We start from the raw sequence: 18,209 nt of genomic DNA on the forward strand, positions 1-18,209 counted from the left end.
CTCAGCGCTCGGGTACACCACCGAAGCTCTGCCCCTGTGCCTGTCGTCAAGGCCTTGAAGGCGTGGAGACATTGGCTTGAGGGGGCTAGACACCCTTTTCTCATCTGGACTGACAACCTAAATCTGGAGTTCATCCGGGCAGCGAGGAGACTGAACTCTCCCCAGGCAAGGTGGGCCATGTTTTTCACCCGTTTTGTATTTACCCTTTCCGACAGACCAGGTTCCCAGAACATTAAGGCAGACGCATTGTTCCGGCTGTATGACACAGAGGAGCAGCCCATGGATCCCACTCCCATACACCCACCTTTTGCCTGGTGGCGCCAGTAGTGTGGGAGCTGGATGCGGACATTGAGCAGGCATTACGTGCAGAGCCCGCTCCCCTCCAGTGTCCAGCTGGGTGTCTGTACGTTCTGTCCGCTGTCCGCGACCGGCTGAACTATTAGGCCCACACGTCAACCTCCTCTGGTCATCCTGGGATCGGTCGGACGGTGCGCTGTCTTCGTGGGAAGTACTGGTGGCCCACTTTGGCTAAGGAGGTGAGGGTTTATGTTTCCTCCTGCTCGGTGTGCGCCCAGTGTAAGGCTCCTAGGCACCTGCCCAGAGGTAAGCTACAACTCTTACCTGTTTCACAACGGCCGTGGCCGCACCTATCGGTAGATTTCCTGACCGATCTTCCTCCTTCACAGGGTAACACCACGATCCTGATCATTGTGGATCGGTTTTCTCAGTCCTGTCGTCACCTCCCTCTGCCCGGTCTTCCTACGGCCCTACAGACTGCGGATGCCCTGTTTCCACACGTCTTCCGGCACTACGAGGTGCCTGAGGATATAGTGTCTGATCGGGGTTCCCAGTTCACATCGAGGTTCTGGAGGCCGTTCATGGAACGTCTGGGGTTTCGGTCAGCCTTACCTCAGGTTTTCACCCTCAGAGTAACGGGCAGGTGGAGAGAGTTAACCAGGATGTGGGTAGGTTTCTGAGGTCTTATTGCCAGGACTGGCTGGGGGAGAGGGCAGCGTTTGTATCCTGAGCAGAGATGGCCCAGAACTCGCTCCGCCACTCCTCCACTAATCTCTCTCCCTTCCAGTGTGTATTGGGGTATCAGACAGTTCTGGCTCCTTGGCATCAGAGTCAGACCGAGGCTCCTGCGGTGGACGACTGGTTCCGGCGCGTGGAGGAAACATAGGACGCCGCCCATAGGACGCCTTCAGTACCTCATGGACTGGGAGGGGTATGGTCCGGAGGAGAGATGCTGGGTTCCGGTGGAGGACGTGTTGGATCCTTCAATGCTGTGAGAGTTCCACCGTCTCCATCCGGGCTGCCCTGCGCCTCGCCCTCCGAGTCGTCCCCGAGGTCGGTGTCGACGCGCTGCTGGAACCACGCGGGGGGGGGATACTGTCACGACTTTGAAGTCGATCCCTCTCCTTGTTTGGGCGGTGTTCGGCGGCCGGCGACTGCACTGTGTGGAAAGACATTCAGCACATACTTGCTGTCAAAGTCAGCTGCCAACCGAAACTTCATGCGTAAAGCGACATTTCCTTTTCATGGGGAACCATTGCTCCTCAACGGTGATGTTCACTCCTGGCTTGTAAGAGGTAGCACGGTTCTGTACAAAAACATTCCAATCTTCTGATACTCAGGGGAATTTGTCAGTTTCCAGGCGCATGCGTCTGGTCGCTCTTGCATCAAAACGCAGGTATCGCATGATTTCTCTGAAGCGGTTCCGTGGCATGGTGTCTCGGAAGAAAGTGATCCCATACCTATCTGACCAGAGGCTCTCCAAAGGCGTGTTCTTACCTCTGTACAGTCCATACAGGAGCGCAATGAACGCTTCCAGCTCATCCACGTTTTGTCTCATTTTGCTCTGTGCGCCTCAGCCACAGTATGGTCCCTGATTTGCAGCAACATCTCCATGTCACATAAACAATGAAAGCAGTCGAATGCTCTGTCAATTAGGGTTTTGCGTAAGGTGTAGGGCCCGACTCCACTGGGATTCCATCCTGTGCTGATAATGGACTCGGAGCATTGTCAGCAGGCTCTTTTATCCAAACCGTGCCATCCATCCCCATCTCCTCTCTCTCCATCTCTGTTAGTGACGCCTGCACAGTGGGCATCGTTTGGGCTCTCTCGTGCCGAGGCAGATCAGGCTCCTAATCAGAATCGCAGCCAGAATCAGAATGTAATGAAGGATTCCCCCTTTCTTCATCCGAGTCGATCTCAGCATCAAGTTCCCCCCCTCCATCTGTCTCCATCTCATTCAAATCTCGTAGCGTTATCAGCGCTTCTCGCACCTCAATTCCTGGTTGTGTTATTGTACGTTTCGGTTTCAGTGTGTTAGAGTTGAGTAAATTCGAATCTGGTATCAGGATAAATATAACAATGAGTCACCGATTTTATACTATGTATTTTTATTAGCTAAGTAATAAATGGCAAATGCAACTTTCGTATATACGGGCTCACTGTAATACCACGCAGGGCAGAACAGAGAACTGACAAGATGTATATAAACAGTATTCTTCATACTGTGATAGACAGTTCCAACCCGTCTGTTGGCCTATCACAGTAGAGACTGGGCGTGATTTAAACTTGCTCAGCCTATTGCAGGCGCTCAGGCGGGTCCCCGCCTCTTGACGCTTCTTGTTGGTAGATGTAACTGTTGCTGTGAAGAACATCCAGGCTCTCATGCTCCATACCGTTATCGCGCACCTGGCTCCTGTTATTTAACAAAAGACCGCTTGTTCTGCAACACCCAGCTCTGAATGTTCCCCCCCCCCCCCCAAGTCATTGAACAGTTCGTCTTCATGCTACTCTGTATCATGAGAAAGGCCCATGGCCCTGACACTTTTAACAATGTTTCAAGTCAGCTATGTTGCATAACACATACATACATCCACACAAGCCAACCGCAGATAATATTCAATCATATATATGGTAATGGCTATAATGTAAAACACAGGATCCAACAAGTGTTGCCAACTAATTTTCAGGGTAAATTGCTAGTTAGGTTGATTTGTTGCTAAAAGTTGCTAAATGACGTTGTGATGTCATTCCGTAGAATACGCAATAACGTTACTCAAATTGCCTGGCCATCTCGGCAAAAAATATGATTTGACATTTGTTCAGGTACAGACTCCCACTTTTTTTCTGTACAATTTTCATTGAGACATGTTGATTGATGTTGTAAGTTCTGTTCAACATCAAACATTCGTGACCAACTATATTAATTGGATTTGGCTCGTCGAACCCGAACTACTGCTGCTGCAGTCAGCCAACAATGATTTTCAATTTGCTGAAATTGCTGCTGCCTGGACACGAGCTGAGCGCCTGCAGCTGACGTCACTCACAATGCACTTTTGCAGCCAGGCACGTGTGTTTTGACTAAGTGTGTTACAGAGAAAATCGTTTTTGTGTCATTTAGAGGGAAAGTGCGTGCATTTTAGCATTTGAGTCACTTTTCAAAAGTTGGTAAAAGTTCCAAACACATTTTTAAACTAGCTACATTTGTTGCTAGGTGCTGTTTGAAAAAGAAGTTGCCAGGGTAGTCTGAAAAGTTGCTAAATCTAGCAACAAAATTTGCTAAATTGGCATCACTGCTCGGTTTCGCTTCCAGGCCACCCCTCTTGTTTCTCCTTCTTCTGTGATAATAGCGGTCCGCAAACAAACGTTAAAAGGTGCATGCCACCACCTACTGAGCAGGAGTTTGTGGTCAATCACGGTTTACAACATTAGCTCCACATTTCTAAATCCTCCGACCCAATAAAGTATTTCTGAGTAAATGAAAAAGAGCCCCACTATTGTCTAATAGTACAGTTTATTTGAATGAATGTTATATTTTTTGTGAATGTTTTAATACTTATCAGCAATACATGTACAATATATAAAATAAACACTTTTATTAAATCATGTTTTCATTAATTTTAGAACGTTTTAATGAGTTTTTTTTTAAACGCCCCAAAAACTGTCAGCCTGTGCTTGTAGTGGTATATACAGAGTAACTTATAACCTATGTTGAATCATGCAAGGCTGATATTCAGTGTGGTGGTAAATGCATAAATCACTAATACAAAAAAACAATATATATATATATACGTATATATATGTTTTTACTTATCTGGAGTTAAAGTTGGTCAACCCTATTCACTAAATTCAAAGGTAGGAAAGATGATTTAGATTTTTTTTAAAATTCTTTTTTATTTAACTAGGAAAGTCAGTTAAGAACAAATTCTTATTTACAATAACTGCCTATGCCAGCCAAACCCGGATGACGCTGGGCCAATCACAGCCGGTTGTGATACAGCCTGGAATCGAACCAGGGTGCCTGTAGTGATGCCTCAAACACTGAGATGCGGTGCCTTAGACCGCTGCACTACTCAGGAGCCCATAGATTTAACCATAGAGATCCTCATTTTATTAAGGTAAACCTTTCAATATGGAGTTTTGTACTTCAGCTCTACCATGTTTTGTCCAATTGTATCTATGCTGTCTGGAGTAGCATTCTGTTCATTAGCATGTTCATATCACACCAATCTAAGGGTTCTATTGAGCCTGTATCGTTGAAGACTGTGCGAGTAATTGGGGAGGGGGGGGAGGTTGGTAAAGGTGAAAATGTCTTCAAATGGCTTATTCATTTATTCAGTCCCACCATAGTCCCCCAATGATGACACATCCTTGGTTAAACAAGAAAACGGAATAAGGTCATTATGTAAAACATAGCATCACCCTTCTCTTCAGTAAAGGCTACATCGACTGTAACGTCTTGACTTGACATTGATGTGCAAAACGATCAATTCAGTCGTCTGAATGCAAATCCCAGTCTGTACAGGGATCAAGTCAGTCGTCTGAATGCAAATCCCAATCTGTACAGCGATCAATTCAGTCGTCTGAATGCAAATCCCAGTCTGTGTCCGAGATAGCATCCTGTTCCCCTTGCAGTGAAGCACTTTTGACCGGAGCGAGTACAGAACTTGAGGATCGAGACGCCAAGAGGAACCCCATCAAGCGAGTCAAGACGTCTCTCAATCGTTGATTCTAGAACAAAGAATAGTATTACCACCATAGACATATAACACAACAAAATAATGTTCTCATTCCATCCCTATTCTAACAGAATTTTCCACTGAGGGGACACAGTATCCAATTATGAAAAGTTGACACACACACACACACACACACACACACAGGGATGGGGGAAAGTCAGTGAAGAGCCAGAAAAGTCATTATAAATAAATGACTAACATCATTGTACGCTTTGATGGCACCAGGACTTACTCTAGAGTCTGTAGTTTGTAGTGTGGGTCATCCCTGATGTCAGAGAGAATTCTCAGTCCTTCTTCTCCCGTGTCATTTCCCATCAGGCCCAGTTCTGTGATGCTGGAGTGGCTGGACTTCAGGGCTACGGCTAGGGAGGAGCAGCCCTTTACTGTGATCCCACAGCATCTCAGACTGGGGGGAGAGAGGGTGGAAAGAGAGAGAGGGTGAATGTGGGGAGAGAGAGAAAGAGAGTGGAGAAGGTCACCAGAGAGGGAGAAAAGACCTTCAATTTGTTTTGGTCAACAAGACTACATAAATTGTACAAGTGATTTATAAGTTAACAAATGACAAAGCCATTTTGTGAATATGCTTATAATAATTCATTGTTTGAAGAGCGTGCGGTGTGATATCATATAACGCTCATGGCTTGGGCTAACTCTCTCTAATGCTGTTACTTACAACAGTCTCTCCAGTGTACAACACCTGGACATCAGTCCCATGTAGAGAGTCTTCACACCGCGGTCTCCCAGGTCGTTTCCAGAGAGATCCAGCTCTTTCAGGTTTGTGAGGTTGGAGCTGAGAGCTTCGACCAGCTCCCTACAGCATTTCTCTGTCAGTTTACAGTCACTCACCCTGGGTGGGAAGAGGTAATTACATTGAGAAAGTTGCCCCCCCCCCCCCCCACACACACGTGCTAGGTTTGCAGAACTCACCTGAGGGTCTCAAGTGAAGACAAGCAGAACAAGACATCGGCCCAGTCATCCGAGTCGCCCAGATGGTTCCTGCTGATGTCCAGCTCTTTGAGGATAGAGTTGAAATGAAACCCTCGGACTAGGGTGATACCACAACTTGCCAAACTGGAGAGACAAGGGTAAAGAAAAAGAAACACAAGGTTCAAATACTTTCTTTCAGAGACTTCAGACAGCCTGGAGAGCTAGATGGGCGGACAGGGTTTGCACTTTTGCAACTATTCTATTGGTTCCATTGTGCCAAGGAAGGTCAATCAACCCAAGTCTGACAAGTACTTTAACTCATTTCAAATAGTATTTGAACCAAAGTCTGTCATCTTACATGGAGTAGGGGCTAGGGGAGATTGGCCCGTACACTCTTGGTGGGGTAAGCTAGCTTACATGAGTTTCTCCAGTTGACAGGCGGGCAGCCTGAAGGCTTTGCAGAGCATCTTGACCCCCTCGTCCTTCAGGTTATTGTTGCTCAGGTTGAGCTCCGTCAGACTGGGGATGTTGGCCAGACACCTAAACATGTTCTCACAGCATTTCTCAGTGAGCTGACAACAGTACAACCTGGTGGTGAAGGGAAAATGTATGGTACATTTACTACAGGGAACATTTCACTTTAGAATCAGTGAGGTGGAATGTGCGAGGGTACTACAATACTCCAGACAGTACTCACTCCAGTTTGTATATCTGGGTTGACTTCAGTATGTCCATGAGCATCTTCACCCCCCGGTCTCCCAGGTCGTTCATGCTGACGTCCAGCTCTCGCAGGTGTCTGGGGTTGTCTATCAGCAACACCACCAGAGCGCGACTCAGATCCAGGCCTAGCTTGCAGTTTGAGAGCCTAACAAAGATTATAATACTTTAGAAGACGTGGTACAGCGGTTAGTGCTGCGAACCCCAGCACAGATGTACAGCCTAGGCTACCAGAGTCGGCATGAGTTTAAATCCGACCCATGCCATTCTGACTTGCAAACTCTCCTGTCTCCTCTTCACTGTCCTATCTCAATAAAAATGCATTAAACCCTTAAAGAATATATTTATGTAAATTAGTTTAGAAGATAAACTATTTCCTTATGAGGAGAACTTAATTTGCATCAAACCACAGGATAAACCCATAGGGGAACTGAATTCAATGATGTTACAATTGTGTACACACGTGATCAGAACGGGTTTCCATTGACTCAATACTCACTTCAGGATCTGCAGTTTGCAATGAACAACCTTCAGTCCGTCAACGAGATGAAACACCCCCGATTCTCCAGGTTCGTTGCCGCTCAGATCCAGCTCTCGCAGGTGCGAGGGGTTGGATTTGAGAGCTTTGGCCAGAGCTGCAAAGCCATTCTGTTTCACCCTGCAGCCGGACAGTTTCAGTCTCTCCAGTCGGCAGTGTGGATTGGCCAAGCCGGCCGCCAACAGCTGCACTCCCGAGTCCTTCAGCGTGTTGAAACTCAGGTCCAGAGTTTTCAGATTGGACACCTTTGAGGTGAGCGCCGAGGCCAGACATTCACAGGATTTCTCTGTTAGTTTGTGATATGACAGCCTGGTAAGAAGTAGGGTTAGGGAATAAAAAAAGAACATTAAACCAACAGAACTGTGTAATGACCAGAAGACGGGTCTAACAAACCTGAATTACATCACAGGGAAGATAATTATCTTGTGTTATAGACATTTAATATTGGTAGTGTGCGCCAAAAGTTAGTGACACATTTTTTGCTTGTTCCATACTTCAACACTTTGGATTTAGAATGATACAATGACTATGAATCTAAAGTGCAGACGGTCGGCTTTACTTTAAGGGTGTTTTCAACCATAACGGGTGAACCGTTTAGAAATTACAGCACTTTTTGTACATAGTCCCCCCATTTTAAGGGACCAAAAGTATTGGGTGGAATTCACTTTTGTGACTTGAAGTAGTCAACAGTGAAGTATTTGGTCCCGTATTCATAGGACATAACTACATCAAGCTTGTGACTACAAATTGATTGGATGTATTTGCTGTCTGTTTTGGTTGTTTCAGATTATTTTGTGTCCAATAGAAATGCCTGGTAAATAATGTATTGTGTCATTTTGGAGTCACTTTCATTGTAAATAAGAATAGAAAATGTTTCTAAACACAATCATTTTAGTCCTATAAAATGGAGGGAATAGCCTATGTACAAAAAGTGCTGTAATTTCTAAACGGTTCACCCGATATGGATGAAAATGTTATTATATCACATCCAAAAGTGCTGGAGTACAGAGCCAAAACTACAACAAATGTGTCACTTTCCTAATACTTTTGGAGCTCACTGTAATAGCTGGTATTGTTAAAAGACCAGGTACATACGTGGCTGTCTGGGAAGCTTTGATCACTGGCAGCATCCTCAGAAGTTCCTCGTCTCCTCTCTTCTTTACTTCCAACCCAAGCATGTCTATCGGCCCAGACTCCGATGCCAATAACACAGCGGCCAGGTCAGACCAATGTGCACGTGGGTATTTGGCATCTGGGGGGATTCCCGTATTGAGAAAGCTCACACCATCCGTTTCTAAAGAGCTGTCACCCAGTTCCGTCAGGCAGTTCAGCAGGTTGAGGGTCCTCGGTGAAGCGGGATTCTCCATAACCTTCTTCTTGATATACTCAACCGTTTCCGTCAGTGTCTCCGACGAGTTGTAGCCGGCCTCTGCGATTGACTGGATGAAGCTCTGCGAGAAGCCCAGGAGGAACCGGAGGAAGAGGTCCAGCTTTCCGTTTTTGCTCTGCAAGGCCATGTCCACTGCATTCCTCAGGTTTTCATCTGGGCTGTTGCAGGATCGACTAAACCACATTGCAGCAAAGAACTCCTGAATGGTGGTATGCCCAAAGTAGTAGATCTTCTTTTGGTGCAGCCCAATATCCTCCCTGAAGATGGGTATGCTTACTTTTGCAAACTCTGACCCCTCATCACAGTTAATGTCGCACTCTTGTAGGTCTTCCCTGTAGAAAACCGTGTTGCCTTTCACCAACTGCTTAAAGGCTAGTTCCCCCAATTTAATAGCCATCTTCTGTGTATTCTGATTCTGTGTTTGCAACAGGGCGAGTAGGTCAGTGTACATTGGAGTCAGAGCTCCGGGGTCATATTCTTTATCGGATAGCCATGTCTGTCTAACGAGGACTGATGCAGAAATCGAACAGATAATAGGTATCTGGCACAAAACATAGAGACTTTTTGAGTACTTCAAGTGGTGGATAATTGCATTGGCCTGGTCCGTGTGAATGATTGCTCTTCTTAAGAACTCCTCTTTCTGAGAGTCCGTGAAGCCTTCGATTTCTGTCACTTCGTTGATGTACTGAAGAGGGATGTGATGGACTGCTTCAGGTCGAGAGGTAATCCATATGTGAGCGGCGGAGGGAAGAAGGTTACCGTTAATGAGGTTTGTCAGCAGTGTCGGCACGGAGGAGGGCTCTGTGACACCGGTCACTATCGGGCTGTTCTTGAAGTCGAGAGGACGTCGAAATTCATCCAGCCCGTCAAGAATGAACCCAACTCTAAAGTTCTCCAAGTTGTAAATTCCAGGTTCTTTCAATTCTGGGAAAAATTTGTAAAGAAGTTCAATCAGACTCAGTCTCTCCTTCAGCAAATTCAGCTCCCGGAAAGGAAGGGGAAATATGAGAGTACATTGCTGGTTTCCTTTTCCCTCTGCCCAGTTAAGAATAATCATCCGCACCTGGCTTGTTTTGCCAATACCAGAGACGCCCTTTGTCAGCGCTATTCTGACTCGCTCGTCATCTAGTTCAGAATCAAAGTATAAGCTTAAGGGTGAGCATCTCCATTGGTGTCTCTTCCTGAAAGTTGGCTTAATTTGAATGTACTCATGTTGGTTCCCCTCTCCACTTTCACCAGGTGGATAGTGGAGATCACAATGTATATAAAATGGATGTTCAGTTCCCCCCCCTGGCGGACTTTGGTACTTTTTCTTCAGGGTGGCTTTGAGCTTATTGCTGAGTTTTACCACATTGGAGTCAGAGACATCCCTGTTAAATAGACAAAACAGTACATGTAATTTCTGAAGGGTTTTAACCATATTGTATGTTAACTGTATAGTCTATTATTGTGAGAGCACACCAGTTGACCCTCTTGAGCCTCTTTGTCATGGATCCCCCCGGTACTGCTGCTCATTCCGTTCACCAGGTCTACGTCACTGGCCTTCTAGGCATCACTGAACTGGATTCATTACCACCAACCCCGGACTGTCTTGTCTCATTATGCACACCTGGTTCCCATTCCCCCTGATTAGTACTGTATGTGTATAAATGTACACTGTGTTCCCCACTGTCCTTGTCGGTTATTGGCCCATATCCGTTGGTCTTGTAAGTACCTGTGCTATGTTGTATCGGCTTCCATGTTACGTGTTATTGTGCACTTGTTTTATGGGTTTCGTCCTGTGTATTATTTAGAGGTTTACACCTTACTCTTTAGTTAGGATAGAGAAATAAAAAACCCTATTACGTATTCCTGCGCTTTCCTGCGTCTCCTATCATTATACAGCGTGACAGAATAGCCAACCTATCTAAATGGAGACAGCAGGAAAGACCGAGCTGACGACCATCGTAGAGACAGTTCAGCATCACAAAGAATGTCTCTCCAGACTCGGCAATGCCACAGACAGCGTGCTGGCAACCATCCTGCGTTTGGAGGGAATGTGCAGTCTCTCCTGTCTCCAGCACCGGATCCTGCACCAGCCCCCACAACACCACTACCTGCCTCCGTCCCAACTGAGCCGGTCCACGGAATAGCCCTGTCCCTCTAGGAGCACTATGACGGTGCTCCAGCGAGATGCAAGGGATTCCTTTTGCAATGAGACCTGGCTGTCTCCGGGAGAGATAGGGTTGCCACCGTCATCTCGGCACTGACCAGACGGGCCCTGGACTGGGGTGCCACAGTCTGGGAACCGGGCGGACCCGAGGTCAAGTCCTACGAGCGCTTCACCCTCCTCTTCCGCTCTGTGTTTGATCATCCTGTGGATGGCCAAGAGGGGTTGACTGCCTACTCCGACTACGCCAGGGATCTAGGACCGCCTCGGAGTTCACCGTGGAGTTCCGGAACATCGCGGCCTCCACCGGAGGGAACGAGTCGGCTCTAGTCACCGTGTTCCGCAGGGGACTGCGGAAGGAGGTACAGATGGAGTTGTAATGCCGTGATGACAACCTGTCACCCGACCAGCTCATCCGCATGGCGATCCATTTGGACAACCTCGTCGAAGACCTGCATAGAATCGGGAGCCCATGGCTACACCTGCTCTGTGCCCAGAGCCGATGGAGGTGGGCTCTGCACGTTTGCCCGATCGCAGAGCGTAGGAGGAATCTGGGCCTCTGCTCCTATTGTGGAGAAAGGGGTCATTTCTCCCCGACCTACCCTCTATCCACCAATAGGCGAGGAGGTGACAAGCCAGGGAATTCCCCTGCTCCGACCCAGGTAGGATGCAAGATCTCCCCTCCTTTTTTGTCAACTCAACCAGTGTGTTTTCCCATTAAATTCCCTGAATACCCTAGCCCCTCACTCCCGTTAGTTCTGATTGATTCCGGAGCTGCTGGGAATCTTTTAGATAGAGCACTGGCCGCCGAATTACGCATTCCTTTGGTTTCCCCGACAATCACCCATTCCGGTTCGAGCTCTGGATAATTGTCCAATAGAGACAGGGCTCGTACATCACATCATTGTTCCCGTTTCTCTGCTGACAAATGACACTCATTTAGAACAGATCACCTTTTCGATTATAGACACCCCCACCCACCCACCCACCCACCCTGTTGTTTTAGGGGTCCCCTGGTTGAGTTGGCATAACCCTGTTATTTCCTGGTCCGAGAGGAGACTGCTGGGTTGGTCGCAGGAGTGTCAGGGGAGGTGTCTCGCGGTGTCTGTCAACACCACTACGGTGGAAAGTCCGAACCACGCCCCTCAAGTGGAGTTACCGGAGGAATACCAGGACCTGCACACGCCTTCCTCATCATCGCCCCTGGGACTGTCCCATTGACCTGCTCTCTGACGCAGCCCTCCCGAGAGGACACATCTATCCCCTCTCCTATGCGGAGACTGAGGCCATGGAGACCTACATACAGGAGAGCCTCCAGCAGGATTTTATCCGCCCCTCCACGTCACCAGCCTCCTCAAGCTTATTTTTTTGTTAAAAAGAAAGATGGGGAACTGCAGCCCTGCATTGATTATTGAATACTGAATAAAGCCACCGTTAAGTTCAGCTATTCTTTACCCCTCATCCCATCCATCATCGAACAAATGCACAGGGCGCAGTACTTCACGAATCTGGACTTGAGGAGCGCCTACAATCTGGTGTGCATTCGTGCGGGCGGCGAATGGAAAATGGCCTTTTCCACCACGGGCCATTACGAGCATCTCAAAATGCCTTTTGGCCTGTCTAATACTCCTTCAGTTTTCCAGGCCTTTATTAACGAAGTGTTTCAGGACATGCTGGGACGGGGCGCATGGTTTATATAAACATTTTGGTCTATTCTGCTGACCGCACCCAGCATGTCTCGTTAGTCAAGTCTGTGCTGGGAAGACTGTTGGAGCATGATCTACAGCTGAAGTCAGAAGTTTAAATACACCTAGGTTGGAGTCATTAAAACTATTTTTTTCAACCACTCCACAAATTTCTTGTTAACAAACTATAGTTTTGCAAGTCGTTTAGGGCATCTACAATTGTTTAAAGGCAGATTATTTCACTTATAATTCATTGTTTCACAATTCCAATTGGTCAGAAGTTTACATACACTAAGTTGACTGTGCTTTTAAAGAACGCAAAATAAAAACACTGTTGACGAGAGAATCCAGCAAATAATGCCTTTTAATCAAAACAATAATGCATGCAGAACACACATGAATAAAGTGGCATGGCCACTTTACTTTGAAATCTCATGTTCTCTGGCGTACACATAGATCCACAGTAATTGTTGGAATCGGAATGGAATGCTGCAGATAACTTGATTTGAATGTTTAAAGTCTTAACAAAACAGAGGTGGTGTTTAAACACACTAATGCACCGTTTTGTAACAGCCTGCATGACCTACATCCGTATCTGACTATTCAGAATCATCTTCAGAGTCACAGTTCTGGCACATATAAATTGCCTGGCCTGCGGTGCAAGCATCATGGGCCCATTTGAATCATCTCACACACTACACCCAAGTCTCCTTTAGAAAGCTGTTTGAAAATGGCTCCACACAGACGAGGCAGAAGCACTCCTCTTCATCTGATGATGACTCTTCTACAATTTTGCTTTTTTTTAGCTACCTTGTTCTTTGCAGATCCAGATTTTGACTCAATCCCTTACTTCCCTTTCTTTGTGGGCTATACTCGGCCTTGTCTCGGGATGGTAAGTTGGTGGTTGAAGATCCCTCTAGTGGCGTGGGGGCTGTGCTTTGGCAAAGTGAGTGGGGTTATATCCTGCCTGTTTGGCCCTGTCGGGGGTTTCATCAGATGGGGCCACAGTGTCTCCCGACCCCTCCAGTCTCAGCCTACAGTATTTATGCTGCAGTAGTTTGTGTCGGTGGGCTAGGGTCAGTCTGTTATATCTGGAGAATTTCTCCTGTTTTATCCGGTGTCCTGTATGCATTTAAGTATGCTCTCTATAATTCTCTCTCTCTCTCGGTGTACCTGAGCCCTAGGACCATGCCTCAGGACTACCAGGCCTGATGACTCCTTGCTGTTCCCAGTCCACGTGGCCATGCTGTTGGTCCAGTTTCAACTGTTCTGCCTGCAGCTATGGAATCCTGACCTGTTCACCGGACGTGCTACCTGTCCCAGACCTGCTGTTTTCAACTCTCTAGAGACAGCATGAGCGGTAGAGATACTCTGAATGATCGGCTATGAAAAGCCAACTGACATTTACTCCTGGAGTTGGTAGTCCGCTGTCAGCAATGGCATTGTTGGGCAAGGGTGAGCTGGTGCTAGCATAGGAACTGGGCAGGTATGTGTCTGAGCTTGTGCTAGGCAGGGCCAGAATGGTGCTGGGACTTGGTGGGTTGGTGCTGGGGCCTGGCATGGCTGGAATGGTGCTGGGGCCTGGCAGGTTGGTGCTGGGGCCTGGCAGGGCTGGAATAGTGCTGGGGCCTGGCAGGGTTGGGTTCTGAATGGGGTGATCTGTAACTTAAGATGGCGCAAACTCGGTTTCCAGAAATACATCCCTGTTGTAAGGTTGTATCCCAGCCACCCTAAAGCCAGCCTGAATGTTCAAGGGGGTTGCAGCCAGTGGATAGGGGATCGCCACAATCCCATGAATGTCATAAATTGACATTGTCTTCCCGGGATTGTTCCTCATCCAGGCATCACACACGGTGTTAATGTGCCTCTTTGGCGGCCTGTAGACAGACCTGTCTAAGGGTTGAAGCCGATGAGAGCAATGGGGTTTGAATGACAGCCATTTTCTTTGGCATAATTGAGTCCATAAATGGACAGATGAGACACTAGTTGCCTCTGGCTTTCTCAGCGACAGCGTTGGGTTCCGCTTTAAGAAGCCTGTAAACCACTCCGAGCTGGCCTTTTTTTTTCTGCCCACATTGGCGCAAACTTCAGCTGGTGTGCCACAGCAAACTTCTGACCTCACTTGGCGAAAGACCAAAATAAATGTCAGCTGACCTAGTAATATACTGAACAATCTTCATCTCCAAATCAGGTGTAAAAAACCTGCCGTGGCTTTGTATAGCCAACCACTGTTGGCGCGGCTGTCTGATTTTCAACTTCTTCTCTGGTAACCTTTTGACAATACAGAGTCAGAGTACGGTAATTTATGTCAAGTTCCTTCACTGTACTCCTGATTGATTTGTTCTGCAACTTCACCCTGCCTCACTGCCTTTAACATTATGGCAGGTGGTGTGCTGCCATTCTCTTTCTATCTTCTATCATTTCCAACCATCTTTCTTTCTTTCCTTCCTTTCTTCTTTCCCTCAAAAACCCATTTCCTCAGTATTCGGCCCCCTTGAACATTGCGACCTTTTGCCACATTTCAGGCTTCAAACATAAAGAAATAAAACTGTATTTTTTTGTGAAGAATCAACAACAAGTGGGACACAATCATGAAGTGGAACGACATTTATTGGATAATTCAAACTTTTTTAACAAATCAAAAACGGAAAAATTGGGCGTGCAAAATTATTCAGCCACTTTACTTTCAGTGCAGCAAACTCTCTCCAGAAGTTCAGTGAGGATCTCTGAATGCAGGTGCATTTATATGGAGACTTGATTACACACAGGTGGATTGTATTTATCATCATTAGTCATTTAGGTCAACATTGGATCATTCAGAGATCCTCACTGAACTTCTGGAGAGTTTGCTGCACTGAAAGTAAAGTGGCTGAATAATTTTGCACGCCCAATTTTTCAGTTTTTGATTTGTTAAAAAAGTTTGAAATATCCAATAAATGTCGTTCCACTTCATGATTGTGTCCCACTTGTTGTTGATTCTTCACAAAAAAATACAGTTTTATATCTTTATGTTTGAAGCCTGAAATGTGGCAAAAGGTCGCAAAGTTCAAGGGGGCCAAATACTTTCGCAAGGCACTGTACATATGAGATGAGTATGTAAACAAAGTGGCATAGTTAAAGTGGCTAGTGATACATGTATTACATAAGGATGCAGTAGATGATATAGAGTACAGTATATACGTATACATATGAGATGAATAATGTAGGGTATGTGTACAAATATTTGGGTGTGTGGGTTGATGATAAGCTGAGCTTCACTGTGCATGTGGAGAACTTGATAAGGAAGCTCAAGCTGAAAATAGGACTTTATTACATATATATATATATATCCAGGCCTCAGCCACGACCCTGAGAGAATTTGATTCAGTGTTTCATGCAGCCCTCAGGTTCATTACAGATCAGAAACGTCTAACATATCATTGGCTGGTCGTCATTGACCTTGCGTAGGTGTAACAGTATAGCGTCCACTACTTCAAGGTCTCAGAGCGAGTGACGTCAATGATCGAAACGCTATTAGCGCACACCACCGCTAACTAGCTAGCCAGCCATTTCATATCGGTCACACTCACCCCCCTTTTGACCTCCTCCTTTTCCGCAGCAACCAGTGATCCGGGTCAACAGCATTAATGTAACAGTATAACTTTAGTCAGTCCCCTCGCCCATACCCGGGCTCTAACCAGGGACCCTCTGCACACATCAACAACAGTCACCCACGAAGCATCGTTACCCATCACTCTCACAAAAGACACGGCCCTTGCAGAGCAAGGGGAACTACTACTTCAAGGTCTCAGAGCAAGTGACGTCACCGATCGAAACGCTACTAGTGCGCACCACCGCTAACTAGCTAGCCATTTCACGTCGGTCACATAGGATTAAACACTGGTATACACTGATTTATAAGGCCATATTGGGTAAAATGCCATTATATCTCTGTTCATTTTTATTCAGGTCAGTAAATAAATATAAATTACGGTCCCATTCTGATTTGCTTCTAACAGTACCAAAAATTAGAACAGGTCATGGTAGAAATAGTTTTAGTTACTTAGCACCGTGGTCCTGGAATTCTCTCCTGAACATTTTAAAATGTGATGATCTAGTTTAGTTGGTGGAGTTTAAACACTTGATTGATGTATAGATCATAGAAGAGTGTAATTGTTTTTAGGCCAGCTGTTTTTAGTCAATATGTTTGTGTTTTTAATGTAATATGTAATTGTTGTACTGTATGTGTGTTTATAGTTGTGTTTAATGTTGTGTTAGTGTATGCAAGTTGTTTAGTCTGAAACGTTGTTCCCCCTGCTGCTATTGGACCAGGTCTCTCTTGGAAAAGAGATATTATCTCAATGAGAAAAAAACCTGTATAAATAAAGGTAAAATAGAAATTACAAATGAGATTTTTGAGATCGTACCTCCAACACTAGAGGTGCTAACAGTTTGACAACTTACCTCGCACTCTCTCCTACCTGTGCTTTGTTCCAGCTTTCGTGCTGCGTGTTTTGTGCACTTGTTATTATGGGTCTCGTCCTGTGTATTTATTAGAGGTTTAACCTCACTCTTTTGTTTGGGTTACATCCCTGTGTTTTTGTATAAGTGTTTGTTTTGGGCTTCGTCCCGATGCCTTTTCATGGCATGTTGTATTTTTGGGTGGAGTATTAAAAAACCCTATGACGTATTCCTGCACTCGTCTCCAATCATTTATACAATGTGACAATGCTTATATGAACATAAAATAGGCCTACTGTGTATTCTAAATGACACATTTTCCATAGGCTCATTTTGATCTTGTCCTCTGTTCAAATTACTAATTGTCTTACCTTGGTCCCGTCTGATGGTTCTCTCTCCCAGGGTGAAACATTTTCCTCCAATCAGGAGAGGCGGATTTCCTATGACCAAGAATTGTTTCCCTCCAAGGAGGAGGCAGGTATCTGTGAAGAGGGCAGTAAAGGCAGGCTACCCCGTCCCTCATGTGATGAAGAAAAGAAGATCCCACTACCAACCATAGACCTGTAACACAGATATTGGATATTGTCTTCCTAACTGTATTAGCAATAGTGACGTGTGTATGGTGCTACAGTAATGCACTGGCAAGACTGCCTCAATTTAAAGTCTGCTCACAGATTAGAAATGATTTGCTAATAAATCAATTCAGTTAAATAGGCTACCTAAAGAAGACACAAACTGACAAAAACACGGAGGCCCTATTTTTTTTTCTTTGAATAAGGTCGTTTAGGATCCGCTCAAAAACAGAATTGCAAACAAAAAAACAGGGAGCTTTAACGGTACACGAATGCAGTGTAATCCCTGGCCTTCAACACGAGCAGTGGATTATGTAGAGGGGGGAAAATCATTTAAAATTATGTATACATGCAAAAATACATCTGACTACATCGTCAAAACACTGAACTCGCTTCCGCGTGTCTTTACATCCGTTCCTTGGTGCTGGGCTAGCCCACGAATAGACAGAAAATAACTAGCTAAAATACGGCATGCATTCATCCCATTGCAACTTTATTAACTCTAATTTAATAGCAAACACATAATGCAATTCCATAGTTACTTTGATTGTCTCACTTTATTCTGGTCCATCACTGCGTCTCAGTAAATGTACGTGTTTTAAAATAGTTCGAGGAGGCAGCTTCCAACTCCTTTACGGTTTCCCGTCAAAACAAGATACGCGCAAAAGTGCTAAAAGTCAAGAACAGGGGCGCGTTCAGCAGGACACAACGTTTTGGAACATCCAGATAGACATATGCTATGTCGAACAAACATGCCT

General features: G+C 45.8%; 1 protein-coding gene across 3 annotated transcripts; it reads right to left on the bottom strand.

Moving 5' to 3' along the window:
- Positions 1–4,607: 4,607 nt before the first annotated feature.
- On the bottom strand, positions 4,608–18,112 carry LOC135524195 (NACHT, LRR and PYD domains-containing protein 12-like). 3 transcript variants are annotated; one of them, XM_064951532.1, is made up of 11 exons: positions 18,008–18,109; positions 17,813–17,880; positions 17,251–17,440; positions 8,311–9,975; positions 7,177–7,524; positions 6,658–6,825; positions 6,378–6,548; positions 5,961–6,104; positions 5,707–5,880; positions 5,266–5,439; positions 4,608–5,025 (listed from the first exon to the last, which is right to left on the bottom strand). In XM_064951532.1, the coding sequence occupies exons 3-11, from the start codon at positions 17,400–17,402 to the stop codon at positions 5,013–5,015; spliced, it is 3,009 nt and encodes a 1,002-aa protein (XP_064807604.1). In that variant the 5' UTR covers positions 17,403–17,440; positions 17,813–17,880; positions 18,008–18,109; the 3' UTR covers positions 4,608–5,012. The 3 variants fall into 3 exon arrangements, with proteins under 3 accessions (XP_064807604.1, XP_064807585.1, XP_064807595.1); XM_064951513.1 differs by lacking the exon at positions 17,813–17,880 and having other exon boundaries at positions 18,008–18,112; XM_064951523.1 differs by lacking the exon at positions 17,813–17,880 and having other exon boundaries at positions 17,994–18,110.
- Positions 18,113–18,209: the final 97 nt, after the last annotated feature.

This window comes from Oncorhynchus masou, chromosome 4 (assembly GCF_036934945.1).
Source record: "Oncorhynchus masou masou isolate Uvic2021 chromosome 4, UVic_Omas_1.1, whole genome shotgun sequence".
Taxonomy (NCBI): Eukaryota; Metazoa; Chordata; class Actinopteri; order Salmoniformes; family Salmonidae; genus Oncorhynchus; species Oncorhynchus masou.